The sequence below is a fragment of the Humulus lupulus genome, chromosome 5 (genome assembly GCF_963169125.1).
Source record: "Humulus lupulus chromosome 5, drHumLupu1.1, whole genome shotgun sequence".
In the NCBI taxonomy this organism is placed as follows: Eukaryota; Viridiplantae; Streptophyta; class Magnoliopsida; order Rosales; family Cannabaceae; genus Humulus; species Humulus lupulus.
The window spans coordinates 17,084,670-17,109,671 of NC_084797.1; the positions used below are offsets into that span (position 1 = coordinate 17,084,670).

A 25,002-nucleotide genomic window follows, 5' to 3' on the forward strand; every position below is an offset into this window, starting at 1 on the left:
ATGTCGTCCACGTATACCTCCATGTTTACTCCGATCAGCTCCTTAAACATGTGGTTGACTAGCCGTTGGTAAGTCGCACCTGCGTTTTTCAGTCCGAAGGGCATTACTTTATAACAGTATAAGCCCGTATCGGTCTGAAAGCTGGTGTGATCCTCGTCGGGGGGATGCATGCTAATCTGGTTGTAGCCGGAATACGCATCCATGAACGAGAGGATCTCGTGCCCTGCAGTTGCATCAACCAGCTGGTCGATTCTTGCGAGTGGGAAGCAGTCCTTTGGGTAGGCTTTATTGAGGTCTGTAAAATCCACGCAGGTTCGCCATTTGCCGTTTGGCTTGGGAACCAGCACCGGATTGGAGACCCATGATGGATAAAACGCCACCCTGATGAACCCATTCTCCTCTAACCTTTCAACTTCTTCTTTTAAGGCTCTCGATCTATCCTTATCGAGCAGCCTTCTCTTTAGTTGCACGGGTGAAAAGGTCTTGTCTATATTCAGGACATGGCTGATAACTGCAGGATCTATCCCATCCATGTCTTTATGGGACCAAGCGAAAACCTCCTGGTTCTTTCGCAAAAAGTCCACCAGTGCGTGCTTCATGGTAGGCTCTAAGTTTTTCCCAACCTTCATGACTCTGGTCGGGTCTTTTTCGTCGAGTTGGACCTCCTCCAGGTCCTCGATGGGTCCAACGTTTTCTTCAAAATCCCCAAAGCGAGGATCTAAGTCTCTATCCTCACTTTGGGCAACACCCTATTTGGTGACTTCATCACCGGATTGGGCTTGTGTATCAACTGTCATCTGCAACCTATCTAAGGTAGTGCTCTTCGGCGTTCCATTCTTCGCCTTTGTGATTGAGGCGTTGTAGCACTCCCTGGCTTCTCTCTGGTTCCCCATCACGCGTCCTACCCCCGCGTCTGTTGGGAACTTCATGGCCAAGTGCCACATAGAGATGACGGCCCGTAGATCAACCAATATAGGCCTTCCAATGACGGCATTGTACACGGAAGGACAATTGACCACTACAAAAGTGGCGAGTAATGTCCTTGTTGTAGGCGCTGTACCCGTCGTCACTGGTAGTTTGATCAATCCGGCGGGGGCGAGTCCTTCTCCAGAGAAGCCGTAAATCGTTTGGTTGCAGGGCTCCTAGTCCTTAACGGAAAATTTCATGCGTTCCAGTGTAGACTTATACAGGATATTCACTGAACTTCCCGTATCGACCAACACTCTCTTCACCATCATGTTGGCCATCTGGATGTCCACGACCAGCGGATCGGAATGTGGGAAACGGACTTGTTGGGCATCGCCGTCAGAGAAGGTTATTTCACCTTCCTCTGACCGAGCCTTTTTTGGTGCACGGTCCTCCACAGTCATCATCTCGATGTCTTGGTCGTGGCGCAGAGTCCGAGCATATCGTTCTCTGGCCTTTCCGCTATTTCCCGCGAGGTGCGCGCCTCCACAGATGGTTAAGAGTGTGCCAGTCACGGGGGTAGGCTGTAAGGGTGGCGAGCGTTGGCGCGTGGGCACCTGCTCGTTGCTACCCGGAGCTTCTCGTTGGGAATTTCCCGAGGCCCGTACGTATCTTCTCAAGTGTCCTTGTCTAATAAGGAACTCGATTTCGTCTTTCAACTGGTTGCATTCATTGGTGTCATGTCCGTAGTCGTTATGATAACGACAGAACTTGGTAGTGTCTCTCTTCGAAATATCCTTTCGAATGGGGCCAGGTTTTTTGTAAGGCACACTAGAACTTGTGGCCTGATAAACCTCTCCCTGAGACTCAACGAGGGCAGTGTAGTTAGTGAACCGAGGTTCATAACGATTACCCTTGGCTCGTTTATTGTCGGAGGTGGAAGGCTCGTTATACAGCCGTTTTCCACCATTCTTGCCATTGCCGTTCCCGTTGCCTTTGCCGTTGCCATTAGGCTTGGACCCATTGGCGACTTTGATGGGTTCGGAAGCCTTCTTATCCTTGCTTGAGGGCTTTTCATCATCGGCAATGGCTTCTTCGAGCTTGATGTAGCGATCAGTCCGGTCCAAAAATTCCTGGGTAGTTCTCACTCCTTCCTTTCGGAGACTTTTCCAGAGGGGAGAACGACGTTTAACCCCTGCGGTTATGGCCATCATTTTGCCTTCGTCCCCCATTGTTTTCGCTCCAGCCGCCGCTCGCATAAAGCGCTGGATGTAGTCCTTCACTGATTCTCCATCCTACTGGCGAATTTCAACCAGCTAGTTTGCTTTGGTCGGATGCACACGACCTGCATAGAACTGTCCGTAAAACTCCCTTACGAACATTTCCCAGGAAACTATGCTTGCGGGAGGGAACTTAAAAAACCATTCTTGCGCAGCTTCAGAAAGTGTTGCAGGGAAGATCCTGCACCGAGCGTCTTCAGACACTTTTTGAATGTCCATTTATATCTCAAATTTATTGACATGAGATACTGGGTCTCCGTACCCGTCAAAATTTGGAAGTGTAGGCATTTTGAACTTGCTTGGAGTTTCTGCATTAGCTATCCTCTGTACGAAAGGAGTGCCTTTCCTTCTATCGTGGTCGATATACGATGTCCTTCCCCCGACCAGCTGCTGCACTGGTTGGTTGAGGGCATCTATTTGGGCCTATACAGCGGCAGGAATCGCTGTGGCTTCTGTTGCTGGGGGGACGTTCTCGCCATGCCGCTCGCAGCGATCGTTGAGTACGTCACGCAAATCCTCGTCTCTTCTCCGCTGCTCGCTACCCCCGAGCCGGTTGAAGACATTATTTTGCTTGGGCTGCCCCCCAGCGTCCCGTCTATTGGGTTGGTCATCTTGAGGTACATGGCTCCTGCCTTTACCTCTTTCTTCATTCCTTCGGCCAGCGTTTCCCTTGCCTGAGTCGGCCTCATTATATCCATGGCCATCTCTGAACCTTGATTGGCTATGGTGGGATTGACTGTTCCCTCGATTTCCTTCCCTGGCTGAAACGTCCCGAATGCTAGAGGGCGGCCTGCGCTGGTCGTGGTGTCCCCGTGCATTATCATGCCGTGGGGGACCCCGGACCGCAGAGCCTAACTCTGAGTCTCTCCTGTTACCAGGGGATACTGACCTCTGTTCGGTAGGTTTGGCTCATCGCCCCTACGGCGTCTAGGACTACGAGGCTGATGCTCGGCCCTATTCTGCCTCTGTTGCGGGGGATTGCCGCGACCAGCTTGGGATGGTGGCTGCGCCTCAGGGTCCAGTGGGACATCGTCATGGGGCACCTGAGGCTGCTCGGGCCTTTGCGGACTCGAAGGCTGGATTGGTGGGCTAGGATTAGGACCCTTCTGGGGTGGCCCATTGACAGATTGGTCAGGCTGCGAAACAGGTGCGGCCTGATTCCTTGCCATTTGCAAGGTCGCCTCGAGGGCTGCCATGGCTTCGCTCTGGCGGCGGTCCATCTCCGCCTGCCTTTCGCTTAATTCCGCGCGCTGCCGTTCAATCTCCTGCTGCTGCAGCGCCACAACTTCGGCAGCAGTCTCTTGACTGGCTTTCAGACTAGCCAGTTCTTCCTGCAATGCCCCCAGGGTACTCTTCAGCGTTGCATCATCCATCTCTTCCTCCTCAAAGTCCAGATGTGGCTCATCCTCCGCCACGCTCGCAGGGGGAGGAGGAGGTGGGTTTGATGGCGCAGCAGCGGCCGCCTGTCCAGCTTTCCTTCCAGTTTTCGCCATTAGTTTTCTCAACAATGATAAATCAAGCTCTCAATGAAAGCACCAAAATGTTGACCCAGATTTTGGCCAACTGACACGGAGTCATAATACGCTTGATGTGAATTAATGTGTTGAGAAGAACGTACTGACAAAATATAAATAAGACACAATATTTTATAGTGGTTCGGCTCCAGGATCTGGTAATGACCTACGTCCACTTAGGCTGTTATTGATGTGAGAATCAAAGGAGTGATCAAAGAACTCGGGTTCAATGAGTTTCACCAACCTCTGAAGAACAATACAATATTTCAAATGGAATTATACTAGTATCCAGTAATTCGAAAGCCAAAAGTCCCTCTCTTGAGCTATATTTCTCTATTTATAGGCTCAAGGGAGATTACATGATTTAGTTGCCGATTTTCTCTCCTGAATAACCGGATATTCAGGAGATTCTGTGAGTTAAATTCGGGATCTACAAGATCTTTATAGTAATATTACATTGTATGCGGAACTATCGACCAGACTGGTCGCAGGTATGACTGGGATGCTTACTGCTTCTAATACGTCCTCTGGTCGATACACTAGCAGAGTTTCTCCAGGCGTCAGCCACGTCTCCAGAGTTCACTTGCCACGTCATCAATGCCAATTTTTTGGACAACAAGTTACAACTCTATAACTGAAAATTACAAATAAAAGGAGAATGAGATGTAAGATGATAGATTTAGAAAATACAACTCTATTACAAAAAATACAAATAAACTATAAGTGTTTGAACAAAAGGAATTAAAAAGATTACAACTCTTAAACAAAAGGTACAAGTAAATAGAACAAGAAGAAATAGTAGAAAAGCAAATGGAAGAAAATAAGAACAAGAATAAAAACAATAAACTCTCACTCACACAACCAAAGTGAAGAGTGTTGGGGATCACCAACTTGAACAAGGTTTGAAACCTTTATCCAAAAGCTTATTTCCCCCTAACTCAAGCACTAAGGGATCTCTCACAGATATTGGAAAAGTTTTCTGGAATTATCAAGCCTCAAGGTGTTTCTAGCCAAGTGCTTTAATGGATAGAAAAATTGTGTCTTACAAGTGAGCTATAGGCTCCTATTTATAGAGTTTAGAGACACCCTTTGAATTTCAAATTCCACCAACTCTCATGGCTGTTACCAATGTTTAATTTGATTAATATGGAATTAAAAAGAAGATTTGGGAGTTATTTGGGTTTTTTGAGCTGTTCAACAAAGATTGAAAAAACTGAAAAAATTGCCAGTTTTTTGCCTGTGGCCGCGGCCACTGGTCTCTGTCCCACAGGCCGCGGCCACGGACGAATTTTAGCACTTAAAAATGTGTTGTTTTTCCAAACGGTTCCAAACCCTCCCAAATGATTTTGTAACTCCCAAAACACAATATTGGAGTTAAAATCACATCTCTAACAGCCATTTCACATATGGCTTTATGAAATTCATCTCAAAATTGTGTATCATTAAATTTACACAATAAATGGTAATATTTGGAAGTTATAAATTTGTAACACCAAATATGTTACATTATTTGGATATATCTCATATATCTAAATATTGTAACGCTCTATTATATGTTGCAATATGTGACACTCTTTGTCACATTTATTTAATCTAAAACATTATATTATAATATAATATAATATAATATTACATTATATTATATTATAAAATAATATAACACTAACCTCCCTGAAATTTACTATTTCCGAGCCTTAATCCTAGAATTCCACCTAGGATTCATATCCAAACAACACAACTAAAACTAACATCTAGAAATCCAACAGAAAGCCTCATCATAGCCTAAATTCAATCATCCTAGTTCCAATTCCAAAATTCTAACAAAACAGAAAAACTTTAAACAAAATCATGCTTTAATCCCTTACCTCTGCACTTAGTTCAGTCCCTAAACGGATTCCCTGAGTTTGCAAGCTTCCAATTCCCCAATTCCTTAGCCCAAATCCTCAAAGATTCTCCAAAATTCCCAAACACCCAAGAGAGAAAATGGGAACCGCATGAGAGAGAGCTAAGAGAGACTATCTGTTTTTTCTTCTTTTCCTTCTCCTTAATTCCAGTCATTATTCAAGAATACCCAACCTGCTCGAAACCATGTATATCCTTACCAAAAGACCAAATTGCCCCTTAAGTCAACCTAAGTCTTCAAGTGCCACTAAGGTCAATTTCGTTATTTGTCATATCCCGCTAATCCTCGAGTGTTCCCATAAATCCCCATTTAATCCCGACATGTCCAAATCATTTCTAATTTACCACCCGTTACTCGATAAATCCCGAACACATATTACGCTCCCAAAATACCCAAAGGCTTCTCCCGAGCCGGGTATTTGACCTCATTGTGACTTCTAGTTAAACTGCTCCCTAGGACTGTCTCAGATCATGCATCACAAATATATCACCACTCACTCGTGGTATCAATCACAATATACACAAATATTGCATTTATGCGCTCAACGGGCTAAAATTACAAATATGTTCCTAATAGCCAAATGGGGCCCACATGCATATTTAATTCACCTAAACATGTATTTCTAATCACATAATCATCAAATTCATATATTAACGTAATTAAATCAATTATTGCCCTCCAGGCACGCTAATCAATGCCTTAAGCTTTATTAGCAAATTTGGGACGCTACAGTAACAGTTTTAAACTCTATTGGGATCCCATGTATCGAATTTAAACTCTTTTAATGTAATGGTTAACTTTTGACCGAAATGTTTAGTACCTAAACGTGGTGTTAGTTTCAATTACACGTTTTCAGTCCAAATGATTCGTTTAGGCAGTTAAACACTATTTTAATTACATAGTGTAACAGTCCTGGATTAAGAGGACGTTACACATATACACTATCTTTTACATACTAAAAATTCATTATCAATTTAGACTTGTAAAATAATTTTTTATATTTCTAACATTTTATAGATATGTACAATATATCAATATATTTATGTCATTTTCCTTCATCAATGTTTAACATTGACTCTTGACATGTTTTATCAATTATTATTTAATTTAAATTTAAATATGTATATTTCTAATATTTTATAAATATAATTCTATTAAGTTATAACATCTTTATAGTAATAAAATATGTTGGTCTCAATATTATTATTATAGAGAGATTTTACTGTATAAAATAAATTTCATATTTTATAATAGTAAAAACTATTATAATCCCCATATATTATGGGTATATTAATCAAACACGAATTATTTGTGTAGAAATTATATGCTTTATATATTGGTAAAAGAGGATACACTAAAAAATACATGAGATCGATTACATAGAAACATTTACACTTGTTAAAAAAAATTGTATTCTGATATCTTTAGCACAATTACTTACACTTAATAAAATATGAAATTTGTTTTATTATAACCAAAAACTATTATTAAAAACTAATAAAAAAATATAATAATTTTTATTATTAAAATGTAAAATAATGAAAGCACTTGTCTATGCTTACTTTTCTATCAATAAAATTACATTTTTTTTGGTGCTGTGTTTTTTTAAAATATTATTTTCGTATTCTATGTTTATAATAATACTTATTTGGTACTCTATATTTTAAAATCGTACATATTTGGTACTTTAAACTCAAATTTAATTAATAAATTTTTATCAGTTTAATCAAATTACTCTCAATTATATGAGTTCTAAATTCAAATTTAATTACTCAATTATATATAACTTATGACAGTTTTGTCATATTGATAAAATTTTATTTATCAAATCTAAGTCTATAGTATTAAATATGTATAATTTTAAAATACAAAGTACTGTATAAGCATTATTGAAAAAAAAAAGAGTACAAAATCAATACTTTTCAAAAATACAAGATACAAAATGAGTAAATTCTTTTTTTTTAATATTATAGTTATAGAATAAAACAATTACTATTTTTATTTTGGGAAACAAATAGAGAGTTATACTTTTTCATTAATTACTAAAAGATATTAAATAAACCAAATAATCTAGACCATCAAATCTTAGCTAATCTAATCTATAAAAATTAGTGTCTATAGAAGCTTGTCCCAAACTATATTTGTTAAGAAAAAAAAATTCATAAATATAGATATCTAATAAAATGATGTTCACGGTAAAGTATCACAATAGATATATATATTTGTTATTAAAAAAAACATTAGACATACATTTAAAGGGTAGAAATGTCTTTCAATTTTTAAATATAAATAGAGTTTTCCCTTTAATCCCATTCCTAGAGAAAATGAGGGGAAACCTTTTCCCTTCTTTTCTCTTTAATACATGTATGCCCCCACTATTTTCTTTCATTCCTAAACGTTGAGTAACAAGGGAATGAAGATCATTACTACGAAATTGATTCTCATTTCCTACCATAAGCTAAGTGAGAAAAATCAGGGAAATAGGGTTGGATTTTTTTCTTATGAGTGAGAAAAATTAGGAAATAGACTGAGAAATAAGGTTGGGTTTATACTTTTTTTTAGATCTAATGTTTTGTTCGAGTCGGGGAAATTTTGTAGTGTGTCAAAGGTCTAAAAAGATATTAACTTTTATTTTCTTTTTCTAACCTAGTCCAATTGAAGATGCTACTAATATATAAAAAGCATTATAATAACTAACCAAGTCTAATAAAAGATGATAGGAATATCAGAAATTTCCACTGAGAAACTAGAAAAGGATCTAGAAAATTTCTGTGAAAATGTTCTAAAATCAATATTAAGAAACAAAACTGTACATTATTCGATGTAAACCAAAAAAAAAAGCTTAACCGGAGCAACCAGGCGACAAAAACTATCAACAAAATAAATATATCTAATAACCTACGGCCCCACTCCCACTCCCAAACCATATTTCTTACTATAAATCTTTGCTTCCGTAGTCACCACTGTATACCACTCCGGTGACCAGGAGGATATGCACGTCATCATCATTTCTACAACAATCTTCTTCTCCCTCCCGGAAAAACGACGCCACTTTATGTCATCACTGTGTGTTTGCTGCTGTTGTCTTGTTGCCTCTTGGGAAAATCGTTATGCATCTTCAGAATATCTTTTCCGGGGGCTCCGTTGCTAACGGCGCCGTTTTTGTCTTCTCTGGTGAGATAACTGTCAACCTGCGAAGCCGCTTGGCGACCCTCGGAGATTGCCCACACCACCAACGACTGACCACGCCTACAGTCACCCGCGGCGAACACTCCATCCACGCTCGTTGAGAACCGACCGTACTCTGCTTTGAAGTTCGACCTGTTGTCTCGCTCCAATCCCAACTTCTCTGCCACGTTCTGAAATCACAAAATCAAAATATCAAGTTTTTGCACAAAATTCAGTCTCACAGGAGTTGAGGTTTTTCGATTACTCACCGCCTCAGGGCCTAGGAACCCCATGGCTAGAAGAACTAGGTCAGCCTCAATGATCTCCTCTGATCCCTCTACTTCATTGAACTGGAATTTTCCAGAAGCATCTTTCTCCCAACGTACACGTACCACTTCAAGTCCTTTAACTACCCCATTCTCATCACCTATGAATCGCTTGGTCAATACCTCGTACGACCTTGGGTCTTTTCCGAACTTGGTAGCAGCTTCTTGGTGCCCATAATCCACACGGAAGATACGAGGCCACTGTAAATTGCCATGTCGGAGAGATACTAATAAGTATGAAATCTAATGAAAATGACACAGCATAATGACAAGAAAACTTGTACTCAAATCCGAAAAGAACAGTTTATTACCTGCGGCCAGGGGTTGCCTGGAGCCCTGGTTTGCGGTGGCTCGGGAAGAAGCTCTAAATTCACGACACTAGTGCAGCCATGACGGATGGATGTTCCTATGCAATCGGTACCAGTGTCACCTCCACCAATCACCACTACTTTCTTGCCTTCGGCAGAAATGTATTTACCATCTTCAAGATTGCTATCAAGCAAGCTTTTGGTGTTTGCATGAAGAAACTCCATGGCAAAATGGACTCCTGACAACTCCCGTCCTGGTACAGGAAGGTCCCTGCAGCCAAAAAGAAAACGTATTAGTTTAGTTTTGATGATTTTTTTTAGAATAACTAAGCTAAACAAGTGGATTTGTGTTGTTTTCATCAATGTGTACATCTGACTGACAAACTCTCGACTTACCTTGGCTTTGTGGCTCCTACTGCCAAAATGATGGCATCATTCTCCTCTCTGAGAAGGTCAAGTGAATATAATGGATCCTTTCCAACATTAGCATTAACCACGAAGTTGACGCCTTCCTCAGACATAAGGTTGACCCGTCGCTGAACCACATCTATTTTGTCTGTTTTCATATTTGGAACTCCATACATCATAAGCCCTCCAATCCTATCTGCACGTTCATAAACAGTTACAGTATGGCCAATTCTATTTAGCTGATCAGCAGCAGCCAGACCAGCAGGACCACTTCCAACAATAGCTACCCTTTTCCTGCAACATTAAAATTGCCAATTAGAGGTCCAGATCGAAAAATATATTGCCTCTTGAAATTGAAATTAAGATATTACTAATAGTTTAATCCCCCAAAATGCGCCATTACAAATAAAGGTCCCTGTTAACAAATATGCATACCCGGATCTTTTGGCAGGCGGCCTTGGAACCATCCAACCTTCCTCAAAGGCCTTGTCAATGATGGCACATTCAATACTTTTGATGGCTACAGGGTTCTCGATAATACCAAGAACACATGATCCTTCACACGGTGCTGGGCATACTCGGCCTGTAAACTCAGGGAAATTGTTAGTTTCGAGGAGTCGGTCTAACGCTTCACGCCACCTATTTTGGTACACTAATTCATTGAACTCAGGTATCTTGTTCCCAAGAGGACATCCGGAGTTTTCCTGCAAATTCATTGTACATAATTTCTCGAGGTTATTTTAACAATTTTTAGAAAAGCGAATATTGGAGAATATATTGCAAGCAACTATGTTTAGAAAGTAAGAGTAAAGAGGGAGAAAAGCTCTCTTACTTGGTGGCAGAAAGGAGTACCACAGTCCATACATCTGGCAGATTGAGTCCCTAAAAGGGGGCCTGGTTTTGATTCCACCATAACTTCTTTCCAGTCATTCATCCTAACAGTTGGATCCCTGTATTTAACACCCTCACGTTCATATGAGATAAAACCACGATGTTTCACAGCATTATCAACCTGACTAGGTCTCTTCGATGAATCAGCCTCTTCTACCTTCTGCAAATTGCAGAACTCGCATGATCAGACCGACAATATATAACAACATCAACCCAACAAATGAATGGATAAAAAGATACAGTAATTGCTTCATACCTGATTTGATTTTCCATTTAAAGATGCAGATGCCATCTTCTTTAGCTCTTCAAAAGCATCTTTTTTCATTAATTCAGTCTCATCATGTTGCTCCTCGTCATCTTTAGCCACAACTTCCACGTCCACTTTTGAGGCTTCCCCAGCTTTCAAGTTGGCAAGAGCACGTTTGTATTCCCGGGGAATAACCTTAACGAACAAAGGAAGAAGATTCTCAAGGTCGCCTAGTACATCTCTGGCTAAATCACTGTTTGTGTAACGTAGATGCTGCTGTATCAACATTCTCAGGGTCATGAAGTCCTCTTCTTCTTCAACTTTATCAAGATCTACAAGTTCTGGATTGCATCTGGATGGAAATTTTCCATCAACATCAAGAACATAAGCGACACCACCACTCATACCTGCAGCAAAATTTCTGCCAGTTTTGCCAAGAACCACTACTGTGCCACCTGTCATGTACTCACAACCATGATCACCCACACCTTCCACAACAGCCTTGGCCCCTGAATTACGGACACAGAATCTCTCTGCTGCCATCCCATTGAAGTATGCCTCCCCACTTGTAGCCCCATATAGAGCAACGTTACCAATCACAATATTTTCTTTTGGATCAAAGTTGCTTTCCCTTGGAGGATAAACTACAATTTTTCCACCTGACAAACCTTTACCGACATAATCATTGCTGTCACCTTCCAGCTCCAGCAGGATGCCAGAACAGAGGAATGCTCCAAAACTTTGACCTGCACTACCATTGAGTTTTATGTGGATGGTATCTGCAGGAAGCCCTGCAATGTGGTACCGTTTGGTCACTTCATGGCTAAGCATTGTTCCAACAGCACGATTCACATTACATATCTGTGTGTCAATGTAAACAGGAAGAGCCTTTTCTAAAGCTGATTTGGAAAGAGTGATGAGTTTGTTGTCCAAAGCCATGTCCAATCCATGATCCTGTTTCTGGACACAGTACTGGGCAGCATCAGGTCGAATATCAGCAGCAGGTCTAAGCAATAGGGAGAGATCAATGTTATCCAGCTTCTCATTGTTTTTAGTTACTTCTTTATCAACTTCAAGCATATCTGCACGACCAACCATCTCATTCAATGTTCGAAACCCTAGCTGTGACATTATCTCTCTCACCTCCTCTGCTAACATAAAGAAAAAGTTTATGACGTGTTCTGGTTCTCCAGCAAATTTCTCCCGAAGAACTGGATCCTGAGTAGCAATCCCGACAGGACAAGTATTCTTGTGGCACTTTCGCATCATTATGCAGCCTAGTGTTATGAGAGGTGCTGTGCTGAAACCAAACTCTTCAGCACCAAGAAGTGCAGCTATGGCCACATCTCTTCCAGTTTTAAGCTGGCCGTCAGTTTGGAGAACTGTGCGACCACGAAGATCATTTGCAACTAAGGTCTGGTGGGTCTCAGCTAAACCAAGTTCCCATGGAAGACCAGCATTCTTGATACCAGTCCATCTGGATGCTCCTGTACCTCCATCGTGACCAGAGATCAGGACATGATCAGCATGGCCCTTAACAACTCCACTGGCAACTACCCCAACACCAGCTTCAGATACTAACTTGACACTAATTCGAGCACTTGGATTGGCATTCTGAAAATCGAGTAGAATCAGATAAGAATTTAGCATTTCAAACATTGAGACATCAAGCAATAAAAGACAGAAACATTTAAAAAGATAATATAACAAGGTTTTATTGAAAATTAAAAGACAACAGAACATGGACACACACCTTAAGATCATGAATTAATTGGGCAAGGTCTTCAATAGAATAGATGTCATGATGGGGAGGTGGGCTAATAAGTCCCACCCCGGCAGTAGAATTCCTGGTGACAGCAATGTCTCCTATAACCTTGTGACCAGGAAGTTCACCTCCTTCACCAGGCTTGGCCCCCTGGTAAAACAGAAACAACTCAAGTCAATATGCAAGCAATTCACAGAGAACAACAACTTCGTTTAATGCTTAACCTCACCAAATTCCAAAGGTAGGTATCAATTAAAGATGCAAAGGCACCCTGAGGTGCTTTGCGGACACAGCAACATCTGCCATGAACATAGACATTAACAAAAAGAACCTCTGCTCCAATAGGAATACAGAGTCTGGAAAGTAACATAGTAAAAGAAAATCAACCATAGACAGACCATAAAGCATAGAGTCAAAATGTGAATAATTACCTGAGCCATTTTTATCTGCAGCTCATCAGCATTTGTAAGATAGTAGCTTGAAACACCAAACCTCCCACTAGCAACTTGTTTGATTGCACTCCTCTTTGGATTTCTAGAACCATCCTGAAGAGGCTCCATGCGAGAGGGTTGCTCACCTCCCTCACCTGCAAAAGGATTTGGTGACGACATCTCAGTGAAAAATAAAACACTTGCAATTTTGTAGTACTTAAAAGTAAACAAAAACCGCAAACGAAGACGTCAAAAAAGAAAAAAATATATATAACTTTTCCACCATACAACTAACAGAGTAGTGCTAGTAAAAAAACCTGTATTTGATTTTCCTCCAATTTTGTTCATAGCAATAGCCAGTGTCGAGTGTGCCTCCAATGATATAGATCCATAACTCATGGCCCCAGTGCAGAATCTTTTAACAATCTCACTGGCAGACTCCACTTCATCCAAGGGTACTTTCACACCTGACTCTTTAAATTTCAACATACCCCGCAAATTGCAAGCTTTATTCAATTCCTGAATGAGCTTGGAGTATTCTTTATAAGCAGCAACACTATTAGTTCTGGCAGCCTCTTGAAGCTTTGCAATAGCAAGAGGGTCATTAAGATGAACCTCGCCACCTTTCCTCCAATGATAATCACCAGGATTTGGCAGGGCAACAGATTCAGCACTTCCACGAGGATATGGTCGAGATGGGAATGCTAAATCATGCAGATGAAGTGCATCACCTGCAAGCATCTCAAATGTTGCACCCTCCACTCTACTTGGAGTTCCTGCAAAGCACCTCTCAATCACTTCTGATGAAAGACCCAGAGCCTCAAATATCTGAGCACCCTTGTAAGAAGCCAAAGTTGATATTCCCATCTTAGCCAGAACCTTCATCATTCCATAAGTGCTTGCTTTGTAGTACTTCTTCACCAACTCCTCCTTAGAGCGGATCTCTCCATTAGCTTTTGGCGGGATTTTCCCATCAACCTGCAATCTCCAGATGGCCTCTACCGCCAAGTATGGGCAGATAGCATCTGCACCAAATCCAACTAATGTACAGAAATGATGCACTTCACGGGGCTCGGCAGATTCAACTATCAATCCAACTTGTGTGCGTTCAAGGTTTTTAACTAGATGTTGATGAACTGCACCAACAGCCAAGAGGGAGCTCACCGATACCCTCTTCTTTGAGAATGCTACATTTGAAAATATATAGCAGAGATTAAAAAACACAGAATACACATGACAAAAGTATCCTGTCAACTATCAAATGCAACTCAATTTGATCTTAGAAAAGAATTGTTTCAAAAGTACTATACCTCTGTCAGAAAGAACTATTGTAGTATATCCTTCTTTAATTGCATCGTCGGCTTCAGTGCAAATCCTATCTAAAGTTTCCTCCAATCCCTTTCTACCACGGTTCTTTGAAAAAGTAATGTCAATAACTTTGCTTTTCCAACCTCTGTAATTCATTTTTTTAATCGCTTCCATTTCTTCAATGGTTAAAAGAGGAGCTTTAAGGGAGAGGCGTCGGCACTGTTCTTCAGTCACTTCAGTGAGGTCACCTTCTGGACCAATCATACATTCCATGGAAGTGACTATCTTCTCACGAATAGGATCAATTGGAGGGTTAGTTACTTGAGCAAACATTTGTTTAAAGTACTCAAATGTGAGTTTTTCTCTATTAGACATGACAGCCAATGGAGTATCGTTTCCCATTGACCCTAGGGCCTCTACACCATCTTTGGCCATAGGAAGCAACAACATTTCAAGGGCTTCAATAGTGTAACTGCAAAAAGATCCACAAGTTAATAACTGCAAAAATATGAAGTTAAAATATCAAGAAATTGAAAAGAGGTGGCAGAGAAATTTTGTATACCCAAAAGCTTTCAATGGAGACAGAAGACCTTGGATGCCCATGTTCCCCATGTTGTCATCATCGGCAGATGCCTAAAATCAGAAAATGACAAGTCAAATCATACTCCACAAGAGAAAAAGAAATACATATATTTCATGAACAATTGTATCACACTTACTGGAACAACTCCAGCTATGGCTGGAGGAACCCTATCAGTTTCCTGAACAGAATCAACTATGTCTTTAAGCTCAATCTTTTGTCTCTTAAGCCATTCGCCATAAGGCCTTGCCATTGAGTACTGCTGCTTCAAGGCATCATCATCTACCACAGTATGATTTTCAAAATCTACTAAAAGCATCATTCCAGGGTTAAGTCTTCCTTTCCTGCTCACGTCTTCAGGTGGAATGTCTACTACACCAACTTCACTGGCCATTACAACACGTCCACTGTGGGTGATATAGAATCGACCAGGTCGGAGTCCATTACGATCCAGCGTTGCTCCCAGGTATCGACCATCAGTAACTGAAGAAACTTCCGTAAGTACAATAGCCACAGACTGGAAGAAATAGAGAAACTTATTGAGTGTAAGACTTAGAAAACTAAGAAACATTACATGAGATAAGAGCCGGTCCATCCCATGGCTCCATCAGAGCTGAGAAATACTCATACAATTCCTTCCGTTCAGGATCCATATTCTTATCATTTTGCCACGCTTCAGGAATCATCATCATTATAGCTTCAGGAAGACTTTTGCCGGCACGAATCAGGAGTTCAAGAACACCATCAAAAGCCCCTACATATGAAATCATGCTAATGTCAGTTTTCAATTAGAGAAATGAGATTACAATATTCTCCACTCAACACATCCAGTGGTGTTGTAAAGATGATTGCAAGACATGTATTCATGCATCGATATATAAATGTGCAAAACTCAAATGTTATAAAAAGATCACCTGAATCTGATGAACTAGAATCAACAATGGGGAGAAGTTTTTTCAACTCTTTCTTTGACAAACCAAGTTCCTTGCATTTCAACAATCCCTCACGTGCTTTCATCCTGGAGAAATTTACAAGCAATATAATTTAATAATTTAAAAAACCAGATTAATCAAATTTCTGGACTCTTCATGATTTAACCAAAAATAAATGGAAATACTACATAGATCAAAATATAAACCAGCAAGGACTAGATAATATGTTACTCTTACTTTAGTTATTATCTGGTGTTACACTAATTAACAAAATAAAAATTTGGTAACTTCATTCCTATATTATTCCAATGCACTAAAGAACATACCAGTTTACATTCCCTCTAAGTGTGTTGATTTCACCATTATGGCCCAAGACGCGCATAGGTTGAGCACGATCCCAGCTAGGAAAAGTATTTGTTGAGAATCGAGAATGTATCTGCATCAATGGTTAACAACCAAGATTTCATTAACAATGCGAACAACCTATTCTATTCAAAAAATGATATCTGATCGGAAAACTACATGCACGAAATTGTGTTAAGGCCACCTTAGTAGTGGTAGTAGTAGAAATCTATGGGAATCCTAAACTGTACTTTAACCAACACAATTTCCTTACTGTGTCTCTTAAATAAAATTCATCCTCAACAACTTATCACAGAGAGGACTGGACAAGTTTCTGCAAACATGATTTACTTGATAATGAGGTTTGTTACCAACTCACCCATGCATCCAATCCAGCATCAAAATTCAATTGGTAATCAAGGAAGTGGAAGAACTTAAGAGATCATTCAAACCTCAATGCCTCAGAAGTCATTCCTCAACCTTGCATCTCCTCAGTTACTGGTTGTTCCCAGGCTGTTTGTTGGAGTATGAAGTTAGTGGAGAAAGATAAGAAGTGAATGGATAAAATATTTACCAGGGCCATGTAGCTCGTAAACCTTTCATTGCCAAGATCTGCATAATAATAATCCTTCACTTGAATGGGCTTCAGCTGACCTTTGTAAACAATAGTCCTGCACAATATGGGTAAATAAATTCATCATGATGCAATCGTAATGTTTACAAACTTCCCAAGAACAAAGATGAAAGCTATTCTCTAATAAACACCTCGAGGAAAGAGAACATATGTAGAAGTCTTTAGAACTGCCGTGTTCAAGGTTTAATGCAACTCGTATAGCAGCCATTGCAACCCTCCTTAATATATACATCTGCAAAGATATATACTCAAACGATAATCAGGTACAAATGAAACAAAGAAGTGCATAGATTCCCACAAAAACTGCAACCTATCATTTTTTCTCATGAATTGGCCAAAACTATTAAATGAACTAATTTTTCTTACTGTTGTTCTACATGAAGTTCATAACGCATCATAAAGAACATTACCTGGCGCTCCAGGTCAACCTTCGAACTAGTACTAGGGGTAAGGAACACTTGCTCAATCACTGGTTCCGTCATCAAAGCAGAGTTGCCCAATCCTGAGTTATCTGTAGGCACAAGTCGCCATCCAAGAACAGTATGCCCGAGAGACTCGGCTACCTACAGTCATAATCAGAGAGTGTCTGGTGAATGCTCGTTATGGAAAACTACCAGCCAGCCATCACATTAAATAGAAAAAGCAACCTAGACCCAGTAGGAAAGGCAGTAAAAAATACTTTCTGTGAGCACATTAAGTGTGAAAACAATAATTGAATTTTCATACGATTCTGCAAACTCCTTCCGATATGGCACTGTTAATAAGTACTGTGCTACCAAGAACACAAAAAGCTTCTTTTCTTTCCCTTTTTTATTTAATTATAAATTTTGTCAAATCATTAAAAAAATTTGAGATGCATAAACGGATTTGAAACAAGTAGTCGTTATAAAATTTTCGCAATCAACCAGAATTACCTTTCTAAATATATTTTTACTTTCTTCCCTTCGAGTTTCAGACGGGGGCAAGAAGAACATGCCAACGGCATATTCCCCCAGTGGTGGAAGCTCAAACCCAACATCCTTGGCAACCTGAGAACAATCAAGCGATCAGCAGTGAGCACAAAAGACCGGAAAGTAGTTAATAACCACATAATTATATACGAAACCAAGGCAAAAATAAATAAAAATTAATCACAAAACCAACCTTGACATGATCATGAAAAACATTTTCACCAGGATAATTCCAAAAAAAAAAATCAAATATATAACTGTAATAATAAATATTTTAAATCAGACTTTTTTTTAATGTAGAATATATATTATATTATATAATTAAATAACCATAAATACGAAGAAAGGATTAACTTTTTAGGTGTAAATATACACAAAGAATAAGTAGTTATTTACAGATAAAAATAAATAAAAACACCACTAAATAACAGAATTAAAAACAAAAGTTAGAAAAATACCCCCTTGAAGAAATCGTGAGGAATGTCAACAAGAATCCCAGCTCCATCACCAGTATTGGTTTCACAACCACAAGCCCCTCTATGTGCCATTCGCACCAACATTTCCAGTGCATCCGTAATCTATAGTACCACAAAAAAAGTGAAAATATCTCAGCCAAACAAGCACATTTCGATCCATAGGTATTCATTCTTTAAGAATATAATGTTCCCTGCTCACCGTTTTACGACTGCTTTTACCAGACAATTCGGCAACGAACCCAACACCACAAGAGTCCTTATCAAACGACGAGTCGTACAGACCAAGTGGCTTCTCCGGAACGGCGGAGAATCCAGAGCGGGCTACCACCCGAAGCTTCGGCGACCTCCCTGGACCGTCGGAACGCCATAAATGGACCCTCTCCGATCCAGAGGCCTTTAAACGGGTTCCCAAGAACTTATTCTCAACAGCATTTGACGATTTCCTCGTCGCAGAGCATCTCGAGACTCTGCCGCTCAGTCTGGTTATCCGAGAAGCATGCAGTTGAGGAGAAAGGCAGGGTTTCGTTCGAAGCTGGAGAGCAGAACCAGTGGCTCCCAACATTGTTCAAAATCCAATACAAGATTCAGTCCTGAAATATATATAAAAAATTTTAATTTTAATATCGAATAATTTCAATCTGAAATCAAATTTAGATCCGGTGTTCAAATTAAATTAGCAGTCAAAGATAAGGTTTCGAACCCTAATAAGAGCGTGTTTCGGATGTGTTTTTCCAAATTTTCACGTCCAGTGAAACAGATCTATAGAAATATCCAACACCGACTCGTTTAAAACCGGATTAGACTTTCAGCGAAAACGACGGAAAACAAGATCTATTTTCCGAGAAAACAAACACAAAACAGAAAAAGGAGAAAGGCACGATTCAACTAATAACATCCAGATAGTTCAACGTTAAATAATCTTTCTTCTTCGTTCTCCTCAACAGAATCTTTGATAGGCCACTGAAGGTCTCAAGCTCGAAAAGCTACCACCAATCACCACCAACCGAGAATGAAGAGAGAGAAAGAAAAAATCTTATAGAGAGAGAGGGAGAAAGAGCAGGAAACAATACGAGAGCTCTGCTCTTATTTAGGTTCGTTTAGCCGAGCAGAGGTGGTTTATTTTTATAGCGAAAAAAAAAACAAACAGGGAAATATATGAATAATTTTTTTTTAAAATAGAGATAAAATTTGTAGGGACCACTTCTGGGGTCTACCTTTTCGATACCACCTCTAAATATTTACCAAGTATTTTTAATTTCCTTAAAAACAATTTTATATAGTGACGTGCCAACTCGAAATTTCACAATTGTGCCACGTAATCAAGCAGCCTATGCGGCATGCGACAGCCGCTCATGGTGGGTCCCACGAAGAGTAGTATAGATAAACATATTTTATTATTAAAAATTAATAATAATAATAAAAATAATAGATAATTACGGTGACACCGCCTTCGGAGAAGAAGGGTTTTCAGTTTTTTGTTTTTTGTTTTGGCCGCCGCAGACGCTGGCTGAGTAAAGTTTCATTTAAACCCTACAAAATTACAATTCTTATCCAACTAGGTTCGGCTCCGAGCCTCCGCACCCGAGTTTTCTTCTTTTTTTTTTTTCTTTCACATTTCTCTTTTTTTTTAATGATATTACTATTAATTAAATTCCTATTTTGTAAAATAAAATCGTATCCCATTTATAATAATTGGAGTATCCTTAAACCCATTAAAGGAAAATGTTGTTACCAAGAAATATATATAATTTCAATAATAAAGTATATGATTCACTCATGAAAAAAAATTAATAATTATGATAAAGTATGTGACGAATCTGTCCTTTTGCTTAAAATTGTGGTTTTTTGGTTAAATAATTACAGTTGGGTTCATTTAACTAAAAGTCTTTGGGAACTGTTGTAATCACAAAATTCCAAACGAGTGATTGACTAAAATCTTGAAGATGTCGAACGTAAAACAAAAATTGTAATCAATCTCATGTCGATGGATGTTCAATTCATTCATGACTTTCATTATTTAATTTTAATAATCTGAATATTAGTTAAGAACAAAATGTTATTTTTACCGAATTACAGCATGGTATAGTAACAGTTTAGTGATGTAATAGTTAAAAAATATTTTAAATAATTTTTTATTAATTAATTAATTTTAAATTAGAAAAATATATAAATAAAATATTTTTTAACTATTAGAAAAATATATAAAAAATGAAATATTTTTTAACTATTATAATTTTGACGACAAAATTCTATAAATACTATAATTCAAAGATATTTTTTACAAGAAAAAAAAATGAAGACAAAAAGTTAACAAGTACTATAGTTAAATTAAAGAAAAAAACATTTTGTCTATTAGTGAAATTAATTTCAATGATGAACAATGAGCAGTAAAAAGTACAAGGACATTTTGGTCAAAGTAAGAGCAAAAAGGGTTAGGTTGAACGTTGACCACGCTTATATGATGCTATGAATGACGTTGCAAAAAAATATTAGCATAATTAGATTTATTCATTTAATTATTTGATATGCAAAAAAATAAAAATAAAAATAAAAAGGGTTTATGTGTTTTGTCACTGTTTGGATTTGTGTTTTAACAAATTACTTTTTGGACTCTATATTTTGTAAAATGGTTAAAATAGAATTGTAAATCTGATTTTGGTCAATATTTTCTCAACTAAAATTATAAATAATTTACCAAACTAACAATTTAAAATAAAAATAAAATTATTTTGCTTAAAAACTATGTTGTTATATTCAATTTTTTTTTTATCAAAATTGAATTTAATATTTTATTTTATAAAATATAAATTCCAAAAATTAATTTGTCAAAATAGGTCCAAATAATAGGACAAAAGACTAGTACAAAATACTCAAATAAAAAATTGGCCAATACGCGGCCAATGGTAATATCTAATATGGTATATGGTATGAGAATAGCAGCGGCCAGCAGTTTTTACGTGGCCAATAGTAAAAGATACCAAACAGCAAACAGAATTTTTTTTCACTTTCTTTCTCGGTTACCAAACATGGTTCATAATTAACTTTTTTACTTTTGATTGTGAAGAAGGTTATAAAAGGGAATTACCAATTTGAAAATTTTAGATTTATTTGGTAATTACAAATTGGAATTTTGTTTTTGTAATTTAATAATTACCCAATACGGTATTGCCTTCTTACATCTGACTTTACAATATATAGGGAAAGCATGAATTTACATCAAATGAAATTTTAATGACTTGAATTATATGAATTCATGCACTTTTTGCCATTGTAGCTAAATCACACTATTTTTAATAAGAATAATGATATGTACGTTCAAAATATGCATTAATATTACTGATTTTTAAAACATAAAAGTAAGTCTTAATTTAGAAAGATGTGATTGGTCGTAGAAAAAAATAATACTACATCATTATTCTTCTAATAATTAAAAGCATTGATATATAATTACAAGCAAAATATGATTATCAACGAGTTGGCTTTAGTTATAAATTAAGACTAATATACTTACAATTATATGTATGCATATTTTTTTTATGTAAAAAGATGAATTTGTTATGACTAATATTCTTTTTTAACCATGATATTATAATAATATTTTTTTATGTGTGAATATTCATTTTAAGTACCACAAATTATATTTTAATTAAAAATAAAGTTATTTATAATGTATATTATATTATTTACAAACTATAACATTTTTGTTACTTGGTAGTTGTTTTATATATGATATTATATACTAAATACATTATACATCTTTTGTAAAAAAAAAAATTGTACATTATACATTCTGGTTGTACCATAAATTTGTTTATATGATGGTGTACATTATGGGTATTTAGAATATCCTACAAATTTTCAATAAATTCTAAATAGTTTACGAAGCCGAAAACAAAGTTCAAACTGTCAAATTTTACACGCATGCAACAGACAGTTTAAACCCTGTTTTCGGTACCATAATTTATTCGGAATTTCTTGGATATTCTAGATAGCTATAATGCACACCATCATATAAAGAAATTGAGATTATATTTATCCAGATGCCAAAAATAGAAAAATGATGCACCAATATTGTAAAAAAAAATGCGTTGTAGTCGCTCCCTACAATTATATCTCAAAACAAATTAGTAGAATATCCTATATTTTTATTAATTGATCAATATCTAATACTCTCTAACGTGCCACCATCATTTCATATGTAGTTTTTATTTTCTAAACTTATTTTATATTTTAAGTATGTGTAGACTTTATTTGAAGTTTAACAATAATTTTCCTCACAAAAAAAAAGTTTAAAGACTATTTGAATTTTAAATTTAAATTCTAGATAAAATTATAAATAAATAGAAAATGACTAAAACCATGATGTAATAATATGCAGAGCAATTTAAGATGATAAAATTTAAATGCATGATTTGAGAAATAACTCAAACTGTACAATATGTGAAATAAACACTCCAAAGAACATATGCAAAAGTATCACTTCAATGAACTTTTAAAAGTTGTGTCAAATTTAGCATAAAATATAGCATGTATTAAATTTGTTATATGATATAGTATTAGTTAAATTTAGCACAACAATAAATGTTACTTTTTTATTTACTATATTATTACTAATTTATTAATTAACAATTAATGATTAATCATATTACTTTTTTTATTCATTTTTTTACAATATAAAATTAAAAAAAAATTAATTTTTGTATATTATCAATGAATATTAAATAAAATGTTGACTTTTTTTAGTTAATTTGCATATGGTGCATTGAAGCATAATTGCAAATATTGAGGTTAAATATGGGGCTTGGTGCAAAATGATCATTAATGGTATGTGAAAATAATTCAATGTCTATGTTTTTAATTCTGTAATAAAATAGTCTAACCAGATTTTTTTTTACCAAATATGGTCTTTAGCAAATTACTATTTTATTCTAAATATTTTAATATTATAATATATGTATATTCGTATTGTTTAATTAGTTTTAATTTTATAGTTATTTTGATTTGTTTTCGTTTTTTATAAGTTGTTAAATGATATATCATACCACAAAATATATATATTGAGTTGAAAAATAATATACCAACAAAACTTACAAAATTATTACTAAAAATGTATGTACTATGCTAATAAAATTATATAGTACCATTAAAATATATATATCATGACACAAAATTATATACTACAATTATGTATAATAAGATAGAATTAAACATCGTCAAAAAAATGATATATCATATCACAAAAAAACATATACTCTAATTGGAAAATAATATACCAACAACCCATAAAAAATTTAAAAAACTCAATATAACTTTAAAATAAAAACTAATGAAACAAAATTAATATACATATACCATTATATTAAAGTTATACGCTCCTAAATAAATAAATAAATTATAAAAAATAATAATTTAAGTCATTTCTCACTGCAGTATTGACACTTTTTTTTTTTTCAAATTTAATACAAAATTTACATTTACATAACTTTTTGTAAATTAATATAATTTTTACGTACTACCGTAACAAAAACAATAATAATAAGCAGTTGTGACTATCAATATCATATTTTAAAAAATGTACGGAGTGGTGTATATTTACTGGTGTGTCAGCGAAAATTGGTGAAAACCTACCGAAAAAATCCAAGAAAAAGTTGAAACCTATAAAATAAATGCTAAAACCATATATATAAATATAAATATAAAATATAATATTGTATTGCATATCTACGAAAATACATTAGATAAGTGGTGATTATATAGTGATATGCTTTCTTTAATTTCCAACACGTGTGATATTGGTGTGTTGATTTTATTTATAATTTATTAGGAGAAACACAACAATCACGAGATGGTATAACTCGACTATCTACCACCTCAAATCTATCTATCTTTTGATATAGTTGAAATTATTATAGGACAAATAAAGGTAGGTAAATAAAGGTTGGTAAATAAAACAACTGTGTGCTTAGGGAGAAGGTAGGTACAGCTAGAGCAACTGTCAATACTCACTACATCAAAATATGTACTTTTTTATTATTTTCAATTAATAAAAGGGCACATGATCATATATTTTTTGTAATATAAAATATTTTTATTATTTAAACAAAAAATTATGAATATAAATGTAATATCTAACAAAAATAAAATACAGCAAATATATCTCCCAATTTTTATTTATGTCATTACTTATTTTAGGGACAAATAGTCGCAAAAATATAGTTACATAATTAAAAACTTTTGTAGTTAAAAAGATTTATTTGAATTTAAAATCAATTTTGACAAATGATAAAATTATTATTATTAACACCTGGTTCTTTTAAAAAGACATATAGGACATAAAGTTTAGTGATGAATTCCACCAGCATGTGTAAAATATTTCCATCACATTATTTCCTTTTTATCCTTGGTGAGGATAAACAGTGTTTTTTTTTTTTTGACAAAATACCAAAAACAATGTTTATCATAGAAAAGTAGGCCATGCTATAACGAGTGACAACTCAAAATCTTAAAGAAAATACATAATCGCGTGACAGAAGAAAAGTATTGAAATATATTATGTAATATGTAGTGTTAATAGTCACTGCCAAGCTGTCTGAACTTTATAAAAGTTTGAAACCTTCAAGTTTCCTAAAATTT

At 36.4% G+C, this 25,002-nt stretch overlaps 1 protein-coding gene across 3 annotated transcripts; it reads right to left on the reverse strand.

Moving 5' to 3' along the window:
- Positions 1-8,307: 8,307 nt before the first annotated feature.
- On the reverse strand, positions 8,308-19,460 carry LOC133834551 (glutamate synthase [NADH], amyloplastic). Of its 3 annotated transcripts, XM_062264198.1 has the most exons (23): positions 19,070-19,460; positions 18,569-18,959; positions 18,352-18,471; positions 17,858-17,971; positions 17,354-17,506; positions 17,075-17,175; positions 16,884-16,980; positions 16,294-16,403; positions 15,950-16,053; positions 15,610-15,789; positions 15,175-15,518; positions 15,018-15,088; positions 14,458-14,927; positions 13,465-14,334; positions 13,148-13,302; positions 12,705-12,866; positions 10,961-12,565; positions 10,646-10,864; positions 10,249-10,517; positions 9,802-10,107; positions 9,409-9,676; positions 9,041-9,298; positions 8,308-8,962 (listed from the first exon to the last, which is right to left on the reverse strand). In XM_062264198.1, exons 2-23 carry the CDS (start codon positions 18,929-18,931, stop codon positions 8,657-8,659), a joined length of 6,645 nt encoding a protein of 2,214 aa, XP_062120182.1. In that variant the 5' UTR covers positions 18,932-18,959; positions 19,070-19,460; the 3' UTR covers positions 8,308-8,656. The 3 variants fall into 3 exon arrangements, with proteins under 3 accessions (XP_062120182.1, XP_062120183.1, XP_062120184.1); XM_062264199.1 differs by lacking the exons at positions 16,884-16,980; positions 17,075-17,175; positions 17,354-17,506; ... (2 more) ...; positions 18,569-18,959; positions 19,070-19,460 and adding an exon at positions 16,689-16,814; XM_062264200.1 differs by lacking the exons at positions 16,884-16,980; positions 17,075-17,175; positions 17,354-17,506; ... (2 more) ...; positions 18,569-18,959; positions 19,070-19,460 and adding an exon at positions 16,762-16,780.
- Positions 19,461-25,002: the final 5,542 nt, after the last annotated feature.